The 22747-nt window shown below is 41.5% G+C and overlaps 1 protein-coding gene and 1 long non-coding RNA gene across 17 annotated transcripts in view; one reads left to right on the top strand and one right to left on the bottom strand.

The window, feature by feature from the left end:
• ryr2a (ryanodine receptor 2a (cardiac)) overlaps positions 1-22747 on the top strand; it is a 167245-nt gene that overhangs the window by 84891 nt on the left and 59607 nt on the right. For 6 of the 16 annotated variants that reach the window (XM_037754069.1, XM_037754073.1, XM_037754076.1 and 3 more), the window contains 30 exons: positions 63-166; positions 570-674; positions 802-976; positions 1882-2090; positions 2350-2526; positions 2826-2971; positions 3074-3188; positions 4632-4792; positions 4896-5055; positions 6077-6163; positions 6892-7023; positions 7938-8032; positions 8277-8452; positions 9060-9694; positions 10611-10811; positions 11629-11734; positions 11912-12055; positions 12780-12907; positions 13385-13530; positions 13755-13869; positions 15053-15185; positions 16872-16975; positions 17593-17728; positions 17862-18048; positions 18943-19054; positions 19134-19254; positions 19435-19604; positions 19765-19985; positions 21866-21956; positions 22294-22434. In XM_037754069.1, coding sequence (XP_037609997.1) covers positions 63-166; positions 570-674; positions 802-976; positions 1882-2090; positions 2350-2526; positions 2826-2971; positions 3074-3188; positions 4632-4792; positions 4896-5055; positions 6077-6163; positions 6892-7023; positions 7938-8032; positions 8277-8452; positions 9060-9694; positions 10611-10811; positions 11629-11734; positions 11912-12055; positions 12780-12907; positions 13385-13530; positions 13755-13869; positions 15053-15185; positions 16872-16975; positions 17593-17728; positions 17862-18048; positions 18943-19054; positions 19134-19254; positions 19435-19604; positions 19765-19985; positions 21866-21956; positions 22294-22434 — 4733 coding nt within the window. The remainder of the gene's footprint in view (positions 1-62; positions 167-569; positions 675-801; positions 977-1881; positions 2091-2349; positions 2527-2825; positions 2972-3073; positions 3189-4631; positions 4793-4895; positions 5056-6076; positions 6164-6891; positions 7024-7937; positions 8033-8276; positions 8453-9059; positions 9695-10610; positions 10812-11628; positions 11735-11911; positions 12056-12779; positions 12908-13384; positions 13531-13754; positions 13870-15052; positions 15186-16871; positions 16976-17592; positions 17729-17861; positions 18049-18942; positions 19055-19133; positions 19255-19434; positions 19605-19764; positions 19986-21865; positions 21957-22293; positions 22435-22747) is intronic. The other 10 variants (XM_037754086.1, XM_037754075.1, XM_037754077.1 and 7 more) reach the window with 5 other exon arrangements.
• Positions 11239-15461, bottom strand: LOC119478972. The gene is made up of 4 exons (XR_005204579.1): positions 15268-15461; positions 15061-15160; positions 12004-12024; positions 11239-11745 (listed from the first exon to the last, which is right to left on the bottom strand). It is a non-coding gene; the product is annotated as an uncharacterized LOC119478972 (long non-coding RNA).

The following is a 22747-nucleotide window of genomic DNA, read 5'->3' as shown; positions in this document are numbered from 1 at the left end:
GATTATGCAAAATTACAACATATGATAATAACATGTTATTGTTTTCCCTTCTTCTCTTCCAGCAGCTCAATCTGACCCCAGCAACGTATCTGCTGAGAGGTTCCGCATTTTCAGAGCAGAGAAAACCTACTGTGTTAATGCAGGGAAGTGGTACTTTGAGCTGGAGGTAAGAAGATGACACAGGATATGATAGTATTGCTCTGAGGATATTTACTATTAGGATGTAACAACGTTTTTTAGCTTATCTAAGACCCTTCACGATGCCCTATTCTGAACTAAAGTGTACTGGGTAGCAGAGATGTGGAATCGAGTCACATGTCTTGGACTTGAGTTAGACTTGAGTCACAAATTTGATGACTGTAAACTCAACTTGACAAAGTCAGAAAAGACTTGCAACTCAACATCAGTGACTCATGACTTCACTTGGACTTGAGTCTTTTGACTTGAAAATACTTGATATCTTCCCCCCAATGTCTCCTAAACTCCAACAGCTATTGTCAAGTTATCACACTGAGCTTTTATTGTTTTTTCCTGAAGTGAATATTACCCGGTTCCTGCTTGTCCTCCAGGTATTAACAGCAGGAGAGATGAGGGTGGGCTGGGCTAGGCCAGGATGCCTTCCAGACCAGGAGCTGGGATCTGATGACCAGGCCTTTGTCTTTGATGGATTCAAGGTGGCTGCATTTTTCTTCGCTCTACACATTCCATTTGTTCAGTTTTTTGGCACTAAAGTGGAACAATTTCTTTTTTTTAAATGTCCAAATTAGGCATAAATGGGTAGATGGGTTTTTCTTTTCTTAGGTCCAGCGATGGAACCAGGGTAATGAGCACTTTGGGCGTGCGTGGCAGACAGGCGACGTGGTGGGCTGCATGGTGGATCTGAATGAACACACCATGATGTTCACACTTAATGGAGAAGTGCTGCTGGATGACTCTGGATCGGAGCTGGCCTTCAAGGACTTTGAAGTTGGTGAAGGTCAGTGCTGACACTAGAACATGGGAAAAAGCAAAATCCTACACTTCTAGGGAATTTTACTTTGGAAAATATCTAAATGAATCCAGTAAACATGTTTGATTTTCAGCATGTATGTAGTCAGAGATGTCCTGAAGTCAAATATATCAATCATTGTCAGGAATTATGTATTACATTTTTTCCAACAACCCCAAAAATCAAAGAATAAAGACATTTCCCTCACAAGTTAGTGATATTTTCTTTTTAATTTATAAGGGACATTAAATGTTTTATACTTCTGGTGAATATAATCCAATCAATCTTATTTCCATATATGTATTTGTATATAAACTTTGTTAACACCTTATTTTGAAATGAATGCATTTAACATAAATGTCAGTATATGGGTGCTCTACAGTTGTAGTGTCAGCCCATTTGACAAAGGAGATGCGAGTGACGGCTGGCTTGACCGCACGTTACCGCGATACGATAACGTTTCCCGTCCGTGACAGAGGTAGCATGCAGCTTTAGCCGTAACGTCTAGCTCTGCTTTTCCTGTTAATGTGTGAAACCCAAAGTGTTTCCATACTTTACTGGATGTGTAGTGTTTACCACCTTGGATTTAACATGTGAGGGTGCAGGTCGTATCCATGCAGACCCTTCGCCGTTTTCTACTTTCTCGTTTCGGCTCGCTGCGGTTTGTTTTGGTTGACGGATACGGAACGGATATGACGTCATGTTACTCAGACTACAACAATAAAAGCGGTAACTTCCTTCTACCTCCGCATAGACTCAAATGAAGATATTATATCAATTCTGGCATTAAAACATTTTATTTCAAAATTGTAAAAAAAAAAAAAAAAAAAAATCTCAATAGGTGAATCGGTTTTTTTTTCTTCCCACCCCTACTTTCTTCTGTCTATCCCCAGGTTTTATCCCAGTGTCCAGTCTGGGTGTGTGTCAGGCGGGCAGAATGAACTTCGGTAAAGACGTCAGCACTCTGAAGTACTTCACCATCTGCGGCCTGCAGGAAGGCTACGAACCGTTTGCTGTCAACATGAACCGGGACGTCACCATGTGGCTCAGCAAGAGGCTGCCTCAGTTCGTTCCCGTCCCCCCCAACCACCAACACATGGAGGTGAGGGGAGCCACCTGCAATACAGATCCACATAGCTAGCACCTGGTAGAATCTGCTGTAGGTTTTTGTTAGAACTTTCAATGGCATTAGCCTGAGATCTGGACTGAAGCGTAATCACATTTAAGACATTTCTAAACATGTTTTTATCTTATATGTTTTTCCCCCAAAACTGTTCAATAAACTACTGAAAAATCAAGCCGAGTTGAAAAATTGACAGTACAGACAGAACTAAAGTTTTTAATTTTGCTTCCTTTTTCAGGTGACAAGGATAGATGGGACAGTGGAGTCGTGTCCTTGCCTAAAGGTCACCCAGAGGTCATTTGGTTCCCAGAACAGTTACACTGACATTACCTTCTACAGATTGAGCATGCCCATAGAGTGTTCAGAGTCCTTCTCCAGATCCTCAACCAGCGACAGCCTCTTCTCACCAAAGAGGGTAACAGTACCACAAACACACTGGCATGTACAACACACACTCAAATGCAATCCATCTGTTGTGTAGCAGTTTCCACCACTGCCCAAGTAGAATTTATTGTAGATTCTGCTGCTGCACATTATCTTGAATTTCTCTAGTGAACTGCTTACTGTACATCTCATTGTTCAATAGTTGTTGAACTATTAAAGGAAAGCTCATCACGTCACCACTCACTGCTCACATTTACCTGCCGGATTAAACAATAGGGTTGGGTATATGATTGAGAATATGTGTGCTGTGTTCACTGTCTGTTTCTGCAGGAGCTGGAGGACTTTGAAACTGTGTCAGACTTTGAGGTCCTGATGAAGTCTTCTCATGGTCACAACGGTCCCAATGGACCGGACAGAGACGAATTCAACAACCACAAAGATTATAACCAGGAGAAGCCCTCCAAACTCAAGCAGCGGTAAATCAACAGTTTTAAAAATGAAATCTGATATCTACATCCAACTTTTGCAGTCACTATTTTTAAACTTTACGAACCTAAACTAACCGTCTGATCTACCAGGTTCATGTTGAAGAGAAACAAGCCAGACAACAGCTGTCCATCATCTGCTCGTCTGTCAGAGGAGGTGATGGCTGATGACAGAGATGAATATGAATTCCTCATGCAAGCCTCTACTGTAAGACAATACACAAAATACAATTCACAAAAACACTCACATGCAATATACATGTTACTAGGGCTGGGCGATAAGGCTTATAAATAGGGCTGTCAAAGTTAATGCGATAATAACTCGCACAGTTCTAAAGCTAGAGTGAAGATACTGGTATCATAGAACGCCCGAGGATTTAAGATGAAGACAGATTCAGCAACTGCATGACTTATTTCTCGCATAAAATGTTTTCAGAAACATACAGTGAACTATTTTCGTGATATAAGAGAAGAAAGTTTCCAAACGAGCCGCCATGTCGGTTCCGGTTTGAAAGCTGGGAGCAGCAGCCCACGGGGGAAAGCGTTCATCCAATCAGGTGCCTCGTGTCTAGCCGGAGCCCATCAAGCATCCAATGCTGGGAAGCAAGGCGATCCCTTGCGATAAAAAACGTCCCCGTGGACATGTACCAATACCGTAATGTCTAGTATATACACGTACCGCAAAACAACGTGGGGGAAGGTTTGACAGGTCTTTTTTCGAAGTGGAGGCTGGCATCTTCCATCAACGTTTCCAACCTTAACACATATAAACTCGCTTTGGCGCTTCACCTCTTTCACTCTCTCCAGGCTCTTTCCTTGCTTCTCCTCAAGATACAAGCACACACGCCCCATACGCACATCCATGCTCATACGCCACGCATACTCGAGTGTGTCTGTGGGAGGGAGAGAGCCGCGGGAAAAGCGAAACGCCAAAGCGAGATGCCAGCGGCTTAAAAAAATTACAATTGATATTTGTACTCGATGTTCGCAATATAGTCATTTACAACATCCCACGTAGAACGAGCCGTAATACATCGAGTATATTCGATATATCGCCCACCTCTACTTTACATGTTACGGATGACGAGTAACTCCCCTCTCCAGGAGAGCAAGTGTGGTGGAAAAATGCTGCAGGCCTATTTTAATCATTAAGATACATATATAACTGCAGTACAATTTGCTGGCATAGAAGGGGTAATGTCAAACCATTCTGACACTGCCTTTGTGACCTGACATCTAGAAAGTGCAGGAACAGCCATCGTGACATTAGACTTTGATCCTGAGATATCTTGTTTCTATTATTAGACCAGAACAGGCCAGATCTGGGAATTACGGGAAATACCTGTCAGAAGGGGATAAATCATTACCTTAATTAAGTATGGATAAAGATGCACAAGATGGTTTTGAAATGAATAAATTATAAATATATTACATACAGTGTTACAGTTCACTCATTACATTTGTTACATAATATTAAATTAGAATTTATTTGCTCTGGCTTTTAGAAAATGATGTTATTAAAGAGGTGCTCTTTCAATGCATCAATTTAATGTCTTATAATATGGGTGTTGTGAAGCCCTTGAGGAAAGTGACTGTGCTCAAGGGGCAATGCAGTTAAACTTGACTTAATCGCTCCTCTCTTTCTGTGCAGCACTACTACTCTGTGCGGATCTTCCCTGGTCAGGAGCCCAGCAGCGTTTGGGTGGGCTGGGTGACCTCTGACTTCCACCAGTACGACCCGGGCTTTGAGCTGCACAACGTCCGAACTGTCACTGTTACCCTGGGAGACGAGAAGGGCAAAGTTCATGAGAGGTTAGTCAAGTTGCAGCTAACCCATGTCTTAGTGGAAATTATTGAATTTGTATAATAATTACAAATATTTATAATAATGTCGGCTGTAATTCTGTTGCTTCAGTATAAAGCGCAGTAACTGTTACATGGTGTGGGCCGGAGAGAGCAGCAGTCCCGGTCAGGGGAGGAACAACAACGGCTTAGAGATCGGCTGTCTGGTCGACACAACAAACGGATTGCTGACATTCACAGCCAATGGCAAAGAACTCAGCACATACTACCAGGTGAATATTTGATATTCACCTCTTGCTTCCTTCTTCTTCTTTCTTCCTGATTCTCTTTGTAATTCCTGTCATATTGCTTTACACATCATAATGTGCCTCCTTCCTTCCTGCCTTGTTTCTTCTCTTTATCCTCATGTATTCTGTTTGCCTTCTTCTAACATCCCTCTCACTACAACAGTCTGGCACCAGCTATATTTAATCCACATTCTCCTTTTCGACAATATTTGTTAGTCCAACTGAAACCAAACTACATGTTTGTTATGCTCCAGCATACAGTACATATTGTATGCTCTGTAAACTAAAAACTAAATCTTTGTTTCTTTGGTTTCATGATGTAACTCCCTATATTTGCATTATCCAGTCGGAATGCCGCTGGCTCTCTGTATACGTATACACAGAACTTCTGTTCATGTAGCCAATCAAATCATTTCATTTTAACATGTATAAAGCACCAACATCACCGATCTGTTATCGGCTGACAGTGACACTAATTAACAGTCTGGCTGCAGGCTGAGACATAACACAAAGAGCCACAGACTTTGAACAACAACCCACATTAGCTTTCTAGTAGGGCTGTCAAAGTTAACACGATAATAACGCGTTAATGCAAATTTGTTTTAATGCCACTCATTTCTTTAACTTGCAATTTTTAGGTTCTACCGGGCTCACTTTTAAAGCTAGAGTGAAGATACTGGCATCATATGAAACTAGAAAACATAAGGAATCCATATGTGAATGAAAATGGGTTCTATGGGTACCCACGAGTTTCCCCATTACAGACATGCCCACTTTATGATGATCACATGCAGTTTGGGGCAAGTCATAGTCAAGTCAGCACACTGACACACTGACAGCTGTTGTTGCCTGTTGGGCTGCAGTTTTTATTCCTTACAATAACCAAAAACAATTACATTAGATTAAAACAATATTTTAAACTGATTTTGGACTGCAAATAAGGAATGACTAATTGTGGTTTCAGTTGGACTTAAATGACTAGCTAAGCACTCTCTCATCCCTACAGGTGGAGCCCAGTACTAAGCTGTTCCCAGCAGTCTTTGCCAAGGCCACCAGCCCCAATGTCTTCCAGTTCGAACTGGGGCGTATTAAGGTGAGAAGGACCCCCCACACACACAAACACACACTTTGCTTCTTTATTTATTTATCTTTGTATTAATTCCCTTATATATTTACTCTTCTGTTTAATTTTCCCTTTTATTTATTTTTTTTATTTATTTTTATAACATTTGAAATGTATTTATTTATTTACTTTTTGCATTTATTTTTATTTACTTATTTTTTTTATTTATTTTTAAATGTATATATTTATTTATTTATTTATACTTTATTTTGTATATTTATTTTTGCACAATTTTCCCTTTGCATTCACCCCTTATTTATTTCCTCATACTTATTTAGTTCTATATTCTTTTCTTTACACATTTCTTATTTCATTTCTTTATGCATTTCTGCCTCATTAAGCAAACGAGGGGGCTGTCACTCAACATGTGTCCTGGGGTGTCATTTTATCAATTGATTATTGGCTACATTTATTTTTAGTCTTATTTTTGCTACATTTGATGACATTTATTAATTCATATATTAATCATTTATATTTGAAACAGAACATTTCTTAAACAATCCTTTTACTTATGACCACACCCTAAAGTCTCTAATGTCGTGTCAGTTTGGGATGAAATGATGTCTTATACATAACCAGATTAATGAGCACTAATATGAAAACCAACTTGAGTGTGTATATGTCCACAGCATCCTCTTTGTTCTGTCCAGCGTTGTCTTATGTGATGTTTCATTGTCAACATGTCTGTCTCCTGTCAGAATGTGATGCCTCTGTCAGCTGGTCTGTTTAAGAGTGAGAGGAAGAACCCAGTTCCTCAGTGTCCTCCACGGCTTCATGTCCAGTTTCTCACCCCTGTATTATGGAGTCGTGTTCCCAACCACTTCCTCAAGGTACAGTAACAACTCCTACCTATTTATAGTACAGCAGGTCTGCGGTTTCTTGCTTTTTTGTGGTTTTGTTTTGGCTGATATAAAAGAGAGAAATGTAGACACTGCTTTTTGGCACAATGTGCAAATCACTAATTGTGCAATGTATAGAACAAAGGGATGTAAAGGCTGACAGTTCTGAAAAGAAATGTAAAGAATGTATTAACAATTTGTAAGGCTGGGACGAAACATCTCCCGATTCGATGCTTTCACGATACTTGGGTACCGATTCGATATGTATTGCGATTTTTAAGTATTGCGGTTCGATGTTATGATTTATTGTGATTTTTGTTAACCATTTTTAACACTAGACCATGGGAAAAAGTTGAATCATACACTTCTAGGGACTTTTACTTTGGAAAATATCTAAATTAATCCAGTGAAAATGTTTGATTTTCAGCATGTATGTAGTCAGAGATGTCCTGAAGTCAGATATATCATAATGTCATTGTCAGGCATTATTTATTACATTTTTCCCAGCAACCCAAAAAACAAAGAATAAAGACATTTCCCTCACAAATTAGAGGTATTTTCTTTTATAATTTATGAGGGACATGTAATGTTTTATACTTCTAGTGAATATAAAAAATCATTTTCAAAATTGTAAAAAAAATAATAAATCTGGATATATATTAGTGAATCAACTGTTTTTGAACAGGAAAATAGATTTGTGGATATTTTTCTAATTTACAGTGAAAGCCCAACTGATGCTTGTCTCTATAAAGAGAGTATTGAAATGATGCTGAGCTTCAGCTGTATCAGCTGCTGGGTTAGTCTTATGACTCCCCCATACTGTGCTGCGTATGGGCAGTATGCTGTGCTGCACAGCGGGTGGACAGCAACATGAAATGTAATGTATGCCGTCTGTTTTTTTTCAGGTGTCAGCATCCAGAGTGAATGACAGACACGGCTGGCTGGTCCAGTGTAACGAACCTCTGCAGTTCATGTCTCTGCACATACCTGAGGAGAACAAGTAAAGTACCCCCACACACAAACACACACACACACACACACACACACACACACACACCCCTCTATCTTTCTCTACATCCACACTAATACGTTTAACGATCTCCGTACACACGAGTGTTTTAGCACCGTTTTATAAGTAATCTCAAGAACACACACACACACACACACACACACACACACACACACACCTTTTCATTTTCCCGTGCTCTCATTTCTCATGCAGTATCTCTCTGTGTATTGTCCAGGTCGGTGGATGTCCTGGAGCTGTCAGAGCAGAGGGACTTATTAAAGTTTCACTACCATACCCTCAGACTGTACTCGGCAATCTGTGCTCTGGGAAACAACCGGGTGGCACACGCCCTCTGCTCCCACGTCGACGAGGCACAGCTCCTGCAGGCTATAGAGAATAAGTACATGCCAGGTAACACACACAGCACGTAGAAAGAATAACTGCATGCAAGGTTACAGCCTGTCCCTGAGAAATAAGTAGAGGTCAGGTAATAGTCAGAGCCTGCTCTTAAAGCTAAAGTTGATGCCATCTAATAGCTCACGACTGTTTCCAACCTCTCTCCCTCATTCACTATTCCCTACAAGCTCTCGATAGTTTCTTCCTATAGTAAGAAGACAATTTAGATTTGAGACACTTGATCATAATTGCATGATGCAGTGTGGCATAACTGTAGGAAGGGCTGGAAGTAGTCAGATCCTTTAGTAGAATTGGTAATACTACAATGTAAAGATACTACACTACAAGCTCTGTTTTAATGAATGAAATGAAAAGGTGCTTAAAGGTTAAGGTTCCCATTGTTGTGGGAATGCTGATTCCACATCTATGTCATACACACACATAACACATAAAAAGTGGCTCAAGTGGAGCTATTTGACTGATTCCCCTCAAAAAACTTGAGTCGGATTCAAAGTTTCGTATCAAAGTAAGTCTTTAAGTGAAAGTACAGAAGCATTATTAGCAAAAATATAAATAAAGCATCTAAAGTAAAAGTACTCTTCTGGGTGTCTCTCACCCACAGGTTTGCTTCGTGCGGGCTACTACGACCTCCTCATCGACATCCACCTGAGCAGCTACACCACGGCTCGCCTCATGATGAACAACGAGTACATTGTTCCCATGACGGACGAAACCAAGAGCATCACCCTGTTTCCAGATGAGAAGAAGAAACACGGCCTGCCGGGCATCGGCCTCAGCACGTCCCTGAGACCCAGAATGCACTTCTCGTCCCCGAGTTTTGTCTGCGGGACCGGACCGTCGTCTCGTAACAACGGCAACAACGGATCGGGAGACTGTTTCCAGTACAGCCCCGAGTTCCCCTTAGATATACTGAAAATGAAAACCATCGAGATGCTAACGGAGGCGGTGCGGGAGGGAAGCATGCACGTACGGGATCCAATAGGAGGCAGCACTGAGTTTCTCTTCGTCCCCCTCATCAAGCTGTTCTACACCCTGCTCATCATGGGAGTGTTTCAGAGTGGAGATCTGAAGAACATCCTCAGGCTGATTGAACCGTCTGTGTTCTCTGAAAGAGGGGAAGGGCAGGAGGACGCACACACGGAGCTGGAGGTGGTGAAGGATGGAGAGGACGGAGGGAGGAACATGCCTAAAGAAGGACTGTTACAGATGAAGCTACCGGAGCCTGTAAAACTCCAGGTGAAACCCTCTCACTTTGTAAAATGCAGTTACATTTGTTTACTATATCATATTAATGGTATATTTACAGCCATAGTGCTTTTAAAAAAAAATATTTTCAATGTAACAGCGAGTTTTTCATCACATTGCAATGAGGGCTGTCAATTGATTAAAATATTTAATATTAATTGCATGATTGTCCATAGTTAATCGTGATTAACCGCAAATAAAACACACAATTTCTATCTGTTCAAAATGTACCTTAAAGGGAGATTTGTCAAGTATTTAATACCCTTATCAACATGGGAGTGGACAAATATGCTGCTTTATGCAAATGTATTATTTATTATTGGAAATTAACAACACAAAACATTGACAAATATTGTCCAGAAACCCTCACAGGTACTGCATTTAGCATAAAAAATATGCTCAAATCATAACATGGCAAACTCAAGCCCAACAGGCAATAAGAGGTCCCTTGACCTCTGACCTCCAGATATGTGAATGAAAATGGGTTCTCTGGGTACCCACGAGTCTCCCCTTTATAGACATGCCCACTTTATGATAATCACATGCAGATTGGGGCAAGTCATAGTCAAGTCATCATACTGACACACTGACAGCTGTTCTTGCCTGTTGGGCACACAAATTTCCTTTTTTTCTTCTTAGAATTATCAAATTGGAAGTTGTATAATGAAAACTTTGCAAAATGTACACATTTTTCCTGTGATAGTCGCTGCTTTGAGGCCAAGTAATATGTCAATTTTCTCTTCAAGTTTGAGCGATTTCAAAGCTGTACTTTTTAAATCTGCAATGACAGTGACCCCAAAGCTTGATGACATATATACGCACTGTATTCTACAAACATGTTACACCTTTTTCATCATAATATGTAGTTGACCCAACATCTGTGTCTGATCTCTGTGTGTATGTGTAGATGTGCCACGTGCTGCAGTACCTGTGTGACTGCCAGGTGCGTCACCGTATCGAGGCGGTGGTGGCCTTCTCTGACGACTTTGTGGCCTGTCTCCAAGACAACCAGCGGTTCCGCTACAATGAGGTGATGCTGGCGCTCAACATGTCTGCAGCCCTCACTGCCAAGAAGACCAAAGAGTTTAGATCTCCTCCACAGGAACAGGTAGGAACACCACCGAAGAAGAGAGGGGTCTGGGCTGGAGGACAGAACAGTACAAAGGAAAAAGGTTATACAAGAGTAGAGCAGACTGGAGAAGAATAGTGCAGTGAAGAAGAATAACAGGAAGTGTATTAAGAGAAGAACAGCAGACAGTTCACCATATTCACATGGCCGTTTTGCTCTTACGTCACGCTCAGGGTGGGAATTAATCTCCCGGAAACTAGTCAGACTGCTATATACAGTAGCTATGGTTGAAGGGGTACAAATATTTGACATGTGTACCTCAACTAAGTGTTGAAACAATGTCAACGTGGGCAGGTATGTCTGTAAAGATCCCCAAAAGAATCCAAACACAGGGATACAGCAACTGGATTGAAGGTTACATCCACGATGTTGAAGGAAAGAACACAGACATGAGCTAATCTGCTTAACTGTATAACATTTTTCATTTTGGTTTCAGTCCGAGTTGAGGGTAGCAGCGTTATCGCAGTCAGGGCAAAGTCACAAATACATCATCAATATCAGGAGCAAAATGAGAGCTGAGTCACTTTGAATAAAGGAATTGAGATCAGGAACATATTGTGTATCACCTAAATACTCCTAGTCAGCTGAAGCCTCTCAATGCTGCACACCGTTACCGTTGCTGGAAACCCTGATTACTTGAATGCATTGCAGACCCCGGAGTCACATAGCATCTTTCCAATACACTTGTGGGAACACGCTCCCAACATCCAAACCTATGAACAAATGTATGTCGGATTTCGGTGATGTCATCCCAGTGATTGTTGTGGAAGTATTTAATGAATGTGTCTCTGCTCAGATCAACACGCTGCTGAACTTTAAGGATGAGAAGCAGGAGTGTCCGTGTCCCGAATACATCCGAGAACAGCTGCTCGACTTCCACGAGGATCTGATGAGGCACTGTGGTCAGCTTCACCTACACAACCAACCAAACATTCAAATGAACTAGAATATCCAGTTTACAGTTCACAGATCAATAGTGATGTGACAATAATAATAAGAACATGGATCAGTAATATCTGTATATTCATTGGCTGCAAACATCCAGTATGTACTGTGTAGTGATTTCTCCATCCCGTCAGGTATAGAGTTGGAGGAGGAGCAAGGGATTGATGGCGACAGTGACTTCACCATCCGAGGTCGACTCATGTCATTGGTGGAGAAAGTGGCTTACCTGAAGAACAAGATGGGAAACCTGCCGAAGGAGAAGAAAGAAAAGAAGCCCAGTAAGTCTTCCGCACCAGCTGATACACAGACAGACAGCAGTGGGGTACATGTGGACATTTGACAATTCGTCACCCTAAATATTTATTATTTAGGTTCTGGAAAAATACTTTCATCACACAGAAAATGTCTCATAATTGAATCTTCATATTTCTATGAAATGCGTAGAGCACATTCAGGTCCCTGATGGAAGAATTCTTTTAATTTGAACGACCCCATGCCCTTTGTTCTAGCATTACCTACAGGACTTTCACATGAACGAGGGTTCTGTAATTTATCAATACAATGTCCACGTCCTTTTTGTAAAATAGTTAGGGCTGTCAAAGTTAACGCGATAATAACGTGTTAACGCAAATTTGTGATTTTGAAGTTGTAGTAGGCTCAGTTTTAAATCTAGAGTGAAGATACTGATATCGTATAAAACTATAAAGCCTAAAAAATCCATTGGCACCGACCTTGTCATACTAGCTTGTCGCAAAGGAGGCTAAATAACCCTCCAAACTTACACTAAATTTTGGAGAGGAAAAACTGGCATTGCTATTTTCAAAAGGGTCCCTATGGTACATATTGAATGGATAAAAAACGTATAATTAATTTGCGATTAATCGCGATTAAATATTTTAATCGATTGACAGCCCTAAAAATAATAAGTCAATTGTTCGTCATAACTCTCTCTCTCCCCCTCCCTCTCTCTCTGTGTCTCTCTCTCTCCCTCTGTGTCTGCAGGTACGTTACAGCAGTTGATTTCAGATACGATGGTCCGCTGGGCTCAGGAGTCAGTTATTGAGGATCCAGAGCTGGTCAGAGCCATGTTTGTCCTGCTCCACCGCCAGTATGACGGCATTGGAGGACAGGTAGGTCTGTGCCTGTGTGTGTTCCTTTTAATAGAGACGCCGTGACACTTGAGACCCTGTTTACAGCGTTACATTAGAATATAATAATCAACTGTTTGTTGTGGAAACACAGTTTCATTCAATTACACACAAGTGTAACAGTTGTTAAATAAATAAAGATGCTTCAACGTCTGCTGATGTACAGTATGTGTAATAACATATACAAAATAAAGATGCGAGGACATCATTAAAGAAATGCCCTCAACAACAGTGTAACACTAACATGAGACTTTAAAGGAACAGTATAAATGATTAAAGGAGAATAATTCCCTCTATTACATTGTCTCTCTTAACATATGATAACTAGTAACAGACTGTCCCGCTCAGTCTGCAGTTTGTACAGCTTCTCACAGCAATATAAAGTCTCTGACAGTGAAGGAAGTGTGTGGACCTCGGCCGCAAGTTTTCAAAGATATGAATCTGTCCTCACGTGTCCAGGTGCGGGCCCTTCCTAAGACCTACACTATAAACTCTGTATCGATCGAGGACACCATCAACCTGTTGGCCGCTCTGGGTCAGATCAGATCTCTGCTGAGTGTCCGTATGGGAAGAGAGGAGGAGAAACTGATGATCAGAGGGCTGGGGTGAGAACACACTCATCTTATTCTGATATCCTTTGGTCCTCTGTTGTCTTGTTAAAAGTCATTTTCCAGTGAATTTCCATTTGTTAGGGCACTGGGCAACTGTTATACAGTGAATAACATGTTCAGTCAATGCTTAAACTATAAACCTGGTTAGAGCCCTAATGATGCTTTCATCATTAGGGCTCTAACCACTAAGCTTCTAACTCACCCCTCTTCCTCCGCAGTGATATCATGAACAACAAGGTGTTCTACCAACATCCTAACCTGATGAGAGCTCTGGGGATGCATGAGACTGTCATGGAGGTCATGGTCAACGTACTCAGTGGAGGAGACTCCAAGGTATGGAGAATGTATAGCTGCAGAGCTACACAATAGGCTTAAAAGAGTAACTTCTCTATTTCTCAACCTGGACCTTATTCTCCCATGTTTTTGTGTCTAAGTGACTAATGGGGACAACACTTTTTGAAATGTGTCCAGTATTGAGGGAGAGCTGTAGACAGCAGCTGCTAAACAAGCTGCAATGTACAGTAATCGCTCGGGGCAACTCACCGTCACTAAAAGTGCCAAATGTCTGTCTGTTCGCTCCGAGAAGTCTCATTCTGAAATCTCACGTTTCATCCGCATTGTAAAAATCATTGAAATATTCAGCTATAACATTGAACATCTCTTAGATAACACTAAGCTACGCTTTCTGTACTACAACACAACGAACTCTGACAACACTGTCATTCCTCACTCCACTCTTCACGTTTCCACCGTTGTCTTCCTGCAACAAGTCACATGACACAATAACAAAGCGAAATGTAAGAAATAGGTTTTATTTCTCTGTAGGATCTCTTTCCATAATGTTGTCAGACACTTAAAATAACAATCAGAGCCTGTCGGAGGCAAAAACAAACACTTTTAGTGGACGTAACGTTACGTTGACGGTGAAGAGATGCCCCGAACGATTACATTGCAGCCCGTTTAGCGGATGTCGTCTGCAGCGTTGCATTGCATTCCTCAATACTGGACCAATTTCAGAAATTTGTGTCCCCATTAGTCATACAGAAACATGGAAAAATAGGGTTCAGGTTGAAGTTACCCTGTAAGTACTGAAGCAGGACCAGGATGTCGACAGAAACCAGGGTCAGGAACAGCTTTACTGAATTGCAACATCAAGTTTTGTGTGCATGTAGATGTGGTTTATTTCTTGTTATTGTCATTTAGAAACAGCCTTGTCTAAACAGAGATGTCTGGATGGGAAGAGATTTCATCTATTTGCATACTGTTAATAAACGAGTGTCACAGCCAACTCCAGCAATGCTTGTAGTATAATGAACAACTGTATCGTGAGACCAACGTGTTCCGGCTTGTGGCCTTCATCAGGGTCATTTTTTGATACTTGTACATTTGAATAAATATTAAAATAAATGCATAAAGTGATAATAAAACTTTATGGACTATACAACATTTCTAATGAGAAGATTATCTTGCTGCATGGATTTTGTCTGACATGAAGTGTGTGTGTGTGTTTTTGCAGGAGATCACCTTTCCTAAGATGGTGGCCAACTGTTGTCGTTTCCTCTGCTACTTCTGTCGAATCAGCCGTCAGAACCAGAAAGCCATGTTCGACCATCTCAGCTACCTGCTGGAGAACAGCAGCGTTGGCCTCGGTGAGTATGTGTCTATGTGTGATTCATATCTATAATATATGCAGTGAAGAGTACATGTCAGGGAAAATACTTTTTTCATTACATTGTGGAATTTTTGGAGGGCACTATATGGTGGTAAATCAGAATTTGGAAATAAAACAGCAGACAGTAAATCAAGTGAACAGAGAGGGATTTCGGACCCAGCCGTGGTCTTCATCAGCAGATGGAGTTTGCTCAGTTGTTGTCATGCAGCAGGAGTATGGAGCCCAAGTACCAAAGTTCCATACAAAGTTACAAAACAGAGCCATCTCCATGACAACTGAGCAGACTTCATCCACTTTAACGTACATTTTGAACAGATAAAAAATGTGTCATAAATTTTCGATTAAGCGCGATTAAATATTTTAATTGATTGACAGCCCTAATCATGACAGATAGCAACGAGGACTTTTTTTTTTTTTTTTTTAAGTTATTTTTTGGGGTGATTTTTAAGCATTTTATTGATAGGACAGTGGATAGAGTGTTGGAAAGGGGGAGAGAGAGAGAAATGACATGCGGAAAGGACCACAGGCCGGATTCGAACTCGGGTCCACCGCTGCTAGGACTGAGCCTTGGCATTTACATGGGCGCTCGCTCTACCGACTGAGCTAACCAGCCACCCACAACGAGGACTTTTGAGATTTTGTGTGCACTTTGGTGCTGTTGGTCAAGAAACAGTTTCAAATATCTAAACATGTTAACTACACAAGACACAACTGTTAAATGAGACAGCTTTACTCCCATGTTGATAACAAATCTCACTTTATACATTTTGAACAGATCCCAGCCGATCCCAGCTGACATTGGGTGAAGGCGGGGTACACCCTGGACAGGTCGCCAGACTATCACAGGGCTGACAAATAGACACAGACAACCATTCACACTCACATTCACACCTACGGGACATTTTGAGTCAACCATTAACCTAACCTGCATGTCTTTGGACTGTGGGAGGAGACCGGAGAACCCGGAGAAAACCCACGCTAACACGGGGAGATCATGCAAACTCCACACAGAAGGGCCACAAGCCGTGTTTGAACCTGTGACCCTCTTGCTTTGAGGCGACAGTGAAAAGCTTTGTGGTCTCCTATATAAAATGTAAAGAAACATAATAAAAGAGTAAAGACCAGTCGGATACAGTGGGCTCTTGTAATTCTGAACACGTTGTCAGTCGTGCAGTCAATTTGGCAGGAAAATCACGACACTTTGACCAAAGCAGATGTGTTTCCATCCTGAGGCATGAAGCCGCTACAGGTACTGGATACAAGAAGATGAATGCCGACAGTATGCGACACACGCACAAGAAATAAGAAAGAAGTGTTTGACAATGAAGATCCTCTGCTCACTCCTTCCCTGCTGCTTCCACCAGCTTACAAGCTGTGAGCTGTTTTCTCCCAGCATGCTCATGTGTGTACAAGGAGAAGCTGTGTGCTGAGGTTTTGGGTACTTTGTGAAACCTAATTTGTTTTTACAGCTTCATCCCTTATTACTCACAGACAACATTGGCTCTCGGAATAGTGCTGTGTATCTAATAATGCTGTATCCAGGAACAGATACACCTCTGTTGTTTTATTGGTGTATTTATATTCATTATATCTTCCCGTCCTCTCCCCTCTCCCTCTCCCTTTCCCTTTCCTCTGCTCCCCTCCCTTCCTCTCCTCTCCTCAGCGTCTCCGTCCATGCGAGGATCTACTCCTCTGGATGTGGCTGCAGCATCAGTCATGGATAATAATGAATTGGCCCTGGCTCTAAGAGAGCCAGACCTGGAGAAGGTGAGCTTCACAAAACATGAACGTCAACATGTTGTCAAAATATGTCAGCAATTCAGGGGTTGCTTCATCGAATAAACATAAAGAAATGTAAGAAAATAGAAATAAAGGAGTATGTAACATGTAAATTATGAACATAATGCTACAATATAAATACAATATCTGTAAAGAAATATAAGTAATTCAGAAAATTAAAAAAGAATATAAGAAATATGTAAAAATATTTGCATTTTGACATGCAAAATATAACATATAACCACAGTGCATATAAGTTATTACAAAATGTAACTTATAATCACATTATAATGCATTATTACAGTGTTTATAATGCATTAAAAAATATTATAATGTTTTACAAACCATGAGAATAATAATACACTATGATCCTTGCAAAAAATGTCAGTGAGTGACCTGCAATTATGGAGTATTAAGTCATTATAAAATGCTTTATGTGTTATGAGTATTGTTATAAAGCTTTATGAATATGTATGAGTGCTTATAATTATAATTACACAGTGCTATAAGCAGATTAGAACGTGTTATAAGTATGTTTGTAATGTATTATAGACATGGGCGTCATAGAAAGTGCTACCCAACTTGTCACTTGTCTGCCTGTGCAGGTGGTTCAGTACCTGGCCGGCTGTGGGCTGCAGAGCTGTGTGATGCTGGTGCGTAACGGATACCCCGACATCGGCTGGAACCCTGTGGAGGGTGAACGCTACCTCGACTTCCTGCGCTTTGCCGTCTTCTGTAACGGTGAAAATTTGAACAGTCCCTTTTCTCACAGTCGACTATATTGGCAAATCAAATCTGTTCTTTCCCTCTTTGTCAGTGTATGTATGTGTATGTACTGTGTTTGTCATGAACACCTCTACTGTTCTGTGGCCAGGTGAAAGTGTGGAGGAGAACGCCAATGTTGTGGTGAGGCTTCTGATTCGCCGACCAGAGTGTTTTGGCCCGGCCCTCCGGGGTGAAGGAGGTGATGGGTTGTTGGCGGCGATTGAGGAAGCCATTAAGATCTCTCAGGATCTGTCCAGAGACGGTCCCTCTCCTACGTCTGAGAGCAGCAAGACACTGTAAGACAACACCGTCACTTCTCATTCATTTGCTCTCATAGTATTAGATAATGGGATTTTAGAAAAACTGTATTTACAGTTACACTGTCTTGTTATTAATCTATATTAAGAAGTAATTTACAATTCAGTAGAAATGCTATTGTAAAAGGCGCATATGCTGTCTGTTCCAAACCAAACACTTATATTATCCATCCCAGGTCTGTGTATTTAAATTCACTGATTGGAGAGAAATCAGTTGTACACAGACTGTACGTCATGTGTTGCTTGAGTGACAAATTCCAACCTGTTCTCCCTCCTAACTCGTCAAATCAAAAAATGAGTGCCCCTCGACCAAGGTACCAAGGCACCCTTTAGCGTCTGTATGGGAGGCACCGGGCTTTCAGCTAACTCCAATGTTAGCCCATCTGCGTCAATATTAGACAGTCAGAGCAACTGACGTAGCATAAAGAGTCAGACACAGTACTTTCACCCAGGAGATCGCTGTTTGTGTCCCGTGTGAAACCAAGTCAACGTTGACTTGTTTTACCGTGCTTTTGTTACCTAACTTCTGGATGCCAGTTACATAACGAGTATAGTTATTTTACGAAACAAACGTACTTATTTTAACCCCAACTACGATCTTTTCCTAAACCTAACCAAGTAGTTTTGTTGTATAAATAAACCAAATTAACTAAATAAACTTACATTGGAAATTTATTTTGAAAATAGACTGTATGAATGTAACGAGCGGAAACTGTACGTTTCCTGTGAATATGGAAGTTTATTTTGAAAAAACACTATGCATGTAATGAGTGGAATCTGACATGCTGTCCCTGACACGTCCAAAACTGAGTGTTCTGAACTATTTAGTAGCATCAGTGACATGTTATTGTGTGTGTGTGTGTGTGTGTGTAGCAGTGACATGCTGGAGGAAGAGGAAGATGATACCATCCACATGGGGAATGCCATCATGACCTTCTATGCTGCTCTCATTGACCTGCTGGGCCGCTGTGCTCCAGAGATGCATGTGAGTCACAACACACATACACACACTTGCAGACTGACTCATGTAGCTACCCACGCTAACCTAAACCATTTGATATCAGTTAATCCATGCCGGTAAAGGTGAAGCGATCCGTATCCGAGCCATCCTGAGGTCTCTGATTCCCATTGAAGACCTGGTGGGAGTCATCAGCATTCCATTCTTCATGCCCAGCCTGGCTAAAGGTAAGCAAACCCCTCTAGCACCCACCCTATCTGACATGCATAACACAGTAATCCTGATGTGAAACAGGCCCAGTATGGGACCAATGATGAAAATGTGTAAACAGAAATTAAAAGCAGCGACGTGGTTAATGGTTACATTTTGTTTTTGTGTGTGTTATGTGTTTGCCTCTGGATGCATAGATGGGTTGGTGGTGGAGCCAGACATGTCAGCTGGTTTCTGTCCGGACCATAAAGCAGCCATGGTCCTGTTCCTGGACAGGGTCTACGGTATAGAAGACCAAAATTTCCTGCTACACCTGCTGGAAGTCGGCTTCTTACCAGACCTGAGAGCTGCTGCCTCTCTGGACACTGTAAGTGAGCAACTGCTGTTTCTTTGTTGCCCTTCAATAGGGCCAGTGTGTAGGATTTCGGGGGATCTATTAGCAGAAATGGAATATAATATTTATAACTATGTTTTCATTATAGTATAATCATCTTTTCTCTTGTCCTCTGTCTCTGTATTTGTGTCAGGTCGCTCTCAGTGCCACAGACATGGCACTCGCCCTCAACAGGTATCTGTGCACGGCCGTGTTGCCTCTCCTGACTAAATGCGCTCCACTGTTTGCGGGGACGGAGCCGTTCGCCTCGCTGATCGACTCCCTCCTCCACACGGTCTACCGCCTGTCCAAAGGCTGCTGCCTCACCAAGGCCCAGAGGGACGCCATAGAGGAGTGTCTGCTGGCTGTTTGCGGGTAAGACTGCACTTCAAACGGAGAGAAGAAAAACAGACGTGCATGTGTGAGAGTCAGCGGAATCCCTCAGTGTAAATTATTTTAAAACATGTGGGAGGGGTTGTCTGGAAAGCAATGTAAGATTCTGACTAGTGGTGTGAACTAATAATAATAATACTGACAAAATAAGACCAAATAATCATTATTTAACATTCAGTTTAGAACTCAGTTACACACACATGAACTTCAGTCATTTAAACTATATTTTGTGAGCATCACCACCATTTCTTAACGTTTCAAGTTTGTTCACTCTCAACCTACATTAACAGTCATCAGTTATTAAAAGCCAACTACTTACAAACAGCAGGGCAAGAACCAAACCGACCAAACTGCTGAAACTCTGAGAGCCCGTTAAAATAACTCTGCTATCTTATAATCTTCGTGTGAGGCGTCGGCCTATAGTTTAAGTTAGCCGTCTTTGTGTTTACTGTGCCACTAACCGGGGGGCTGTACGGTCCGTGTACGTTTTGATAGTTTTATTATTGGATTAAATCCAAAGTGGCAGTAACAAGAAAAACGACTCCCACTTCCGTCTCGGTTAAATCACTAAACCTCTTTGAGGTTCTTTATATATGATATCTCTCTAATTCTTTTTCTTTAAATGCTGACATTTAGCTGTTTAAACGGGCTGATCCCCTTCTTTAGGAAGCAAACACATCAACCGAACACAGAAACACTAGGATTGCATCCCTGAGGTGCCAGACAACCGTCGCCAAGTATACAAATATCTCATAATAAACCATACTTGAGAACAAAAAATACACACAACATCAATAAACTATTAAATATTATAAAATAGCTTTCTTAAGGGTTGAGATGAACCCCCCCAAAATATATTTAGTTTTTTATAAAGGTAGCGTGTCTAGGAGATCACCCCGCCGGGAGGAGAGTGAGGATCATGCTCCGAGAGACAGACCCCCAGTCAGCGGACGTAGCAACTCAAATTCAACCAGCACAAACCCCCGATGCCGGGAGTCACAGCGGACTGTTGGAGCACTAGGTCTAACCTGTGTAACGGCAGCAACAGAAAGTTTGCTGATCCAGTCTGAAGGGTGGGCGGTCCCCCGGGATCAGACCCCCGGTGCTGGGGTTTGTACTAGTTGAATTCAAGTTGCTGCGGCAGCTGACTGAGGGTCTGTCTCCGGGAGCTGCCTAGTGCCGACAGCTCTCCTCCCGGCAGGTTGGTCTCCTGGATGCAGGGAAGATGAGAATAAGGTGTTCGTCGTCTTCTCATCTTTGCCACTTTGGATTTAATCCAATAAATAAACTATCAAAACGCAACTCCCGGAGTATTATTATTGGCAAGCCCTCGCTGCAGCTCTACTTCTTCATCCTCTCATGAGGGCAGACTGACGCTACAGTGGCTCACTATTGCCTCTCGAGGTAAAAGTGGTTACAAGACAGCTAGCTGGTTAAACATGCTCATTTCAGCAGCACAACACAACACAATACATAGACTTCTTTGACATAATGTCAACACTGTAACCTCTTCACATTCTGTTGATAATGTTAGTTCATTTTTTTAGTGTTTTATTCTAAAACTCTAGCCAGATCTTACACATTGCACCTTTTAATGAAGCTCTGGCTTCAATTTAGGTATTACTGCTAATCACTATATTCTCATTTATTTGATTCCCCTACTCATTCATTATTCATTTTCATTGCTGCATCTTTGTGGAGCATTTCCTCTTTGTGTTTTATTATAATGTCACTGTTTGTCATTTGGCTGTTTTTCTTGTTTTGTTTTGTCTAAAGATCTGATCTGTCTACACAGTTTTTATACTATTTCTGTGTGGCAGTGGAAATAACCAACTAATGTATGTCTTCTTAATAATGTGCAGTAAGCTGAGGCCTTCCATGATGCAGCATCTGCTGAGGAGGCTGGTGTTTGACGTTCCTCTGCTTAATGAACACACCAAGATGCCTCTGAAGGTGAGAAGCACATTCCGCTTATATCTCTGCCCAATTCAACAGTGTTGTATTACCTCAGCTCAGACAACATTCACAAAGAACCTCCTCTCCACTCCAACATGAAATAGTGATCATGTGTCATCGTAATATAGGAGAAGTTTATTTGATTGTCTATAATAGAAGTTACCTTCGACAACACACACACATTTATTCTAATACAGTTGTCAGTGCACTTCCTTTGCATCAGCATCTCTGATATCGGATGAAGTGATCTTGCACTGTGAATTAGTTTTATTTGAGAATGGTTGTTAAAGCCAGCAGACAGTTGATGGTTGAATGTCCTCTCGACTTTACCCAGCTGTTGACCAATCACTATGAGCGCTGTTGGAAGTATTACTGCCTGGTTGGAGGCTGGGGCAGCTTTGGAGCTGCGTCAGATGAAGAGCTTCACCTCTCCAGGAAACTGTTCTGGGGAATATTCGATGCTCTGTCACGCAAGGTAAGGCTCTAGTTTAGGCCTATTTTTTTTAATAGAACATTAAATGCAAATTACATTAAATAGGTGAAACAGTATGTAAAATAAGTGAATTTGTAAGGGGTACACCTAATTTTGTGTTGCACTTCTATACATCACAAGGGACCGATTTAGAAAGTGCACTCAGTAGAGTACGGGTCTCCGCCGGGTGTGCCTGCAACGACCACTGCATCACGCAACCAATACTGTAGAATCTCTTGTTAGACCTTCCCTACCTGGTAAATGGTCACGTCTTTCAAACCTCCAGTTTGTAAATTACTTTTTTTTAATAGAAGGT

This window comes from Sebastes umbrosus, chromosome 20, assembly GCF_015220745.1.
Source record: "Sebastes umbrosus isolate fSebUmb1 chromosome 20, fSebUmb1.pri, whole genome shotgun sequence".
Lineage (NCBI taxonomy): Eukaryota > Metazoa > Chordata > Actinopteri > Perciformes > Sebastidae > Sebastes > Sebastes umbrosus.
The sequence above is the reverse complement of the archived record's forward strand: the minus strand, read 5'-3'. Positions and strand labels throughout refer to the sequence as shown.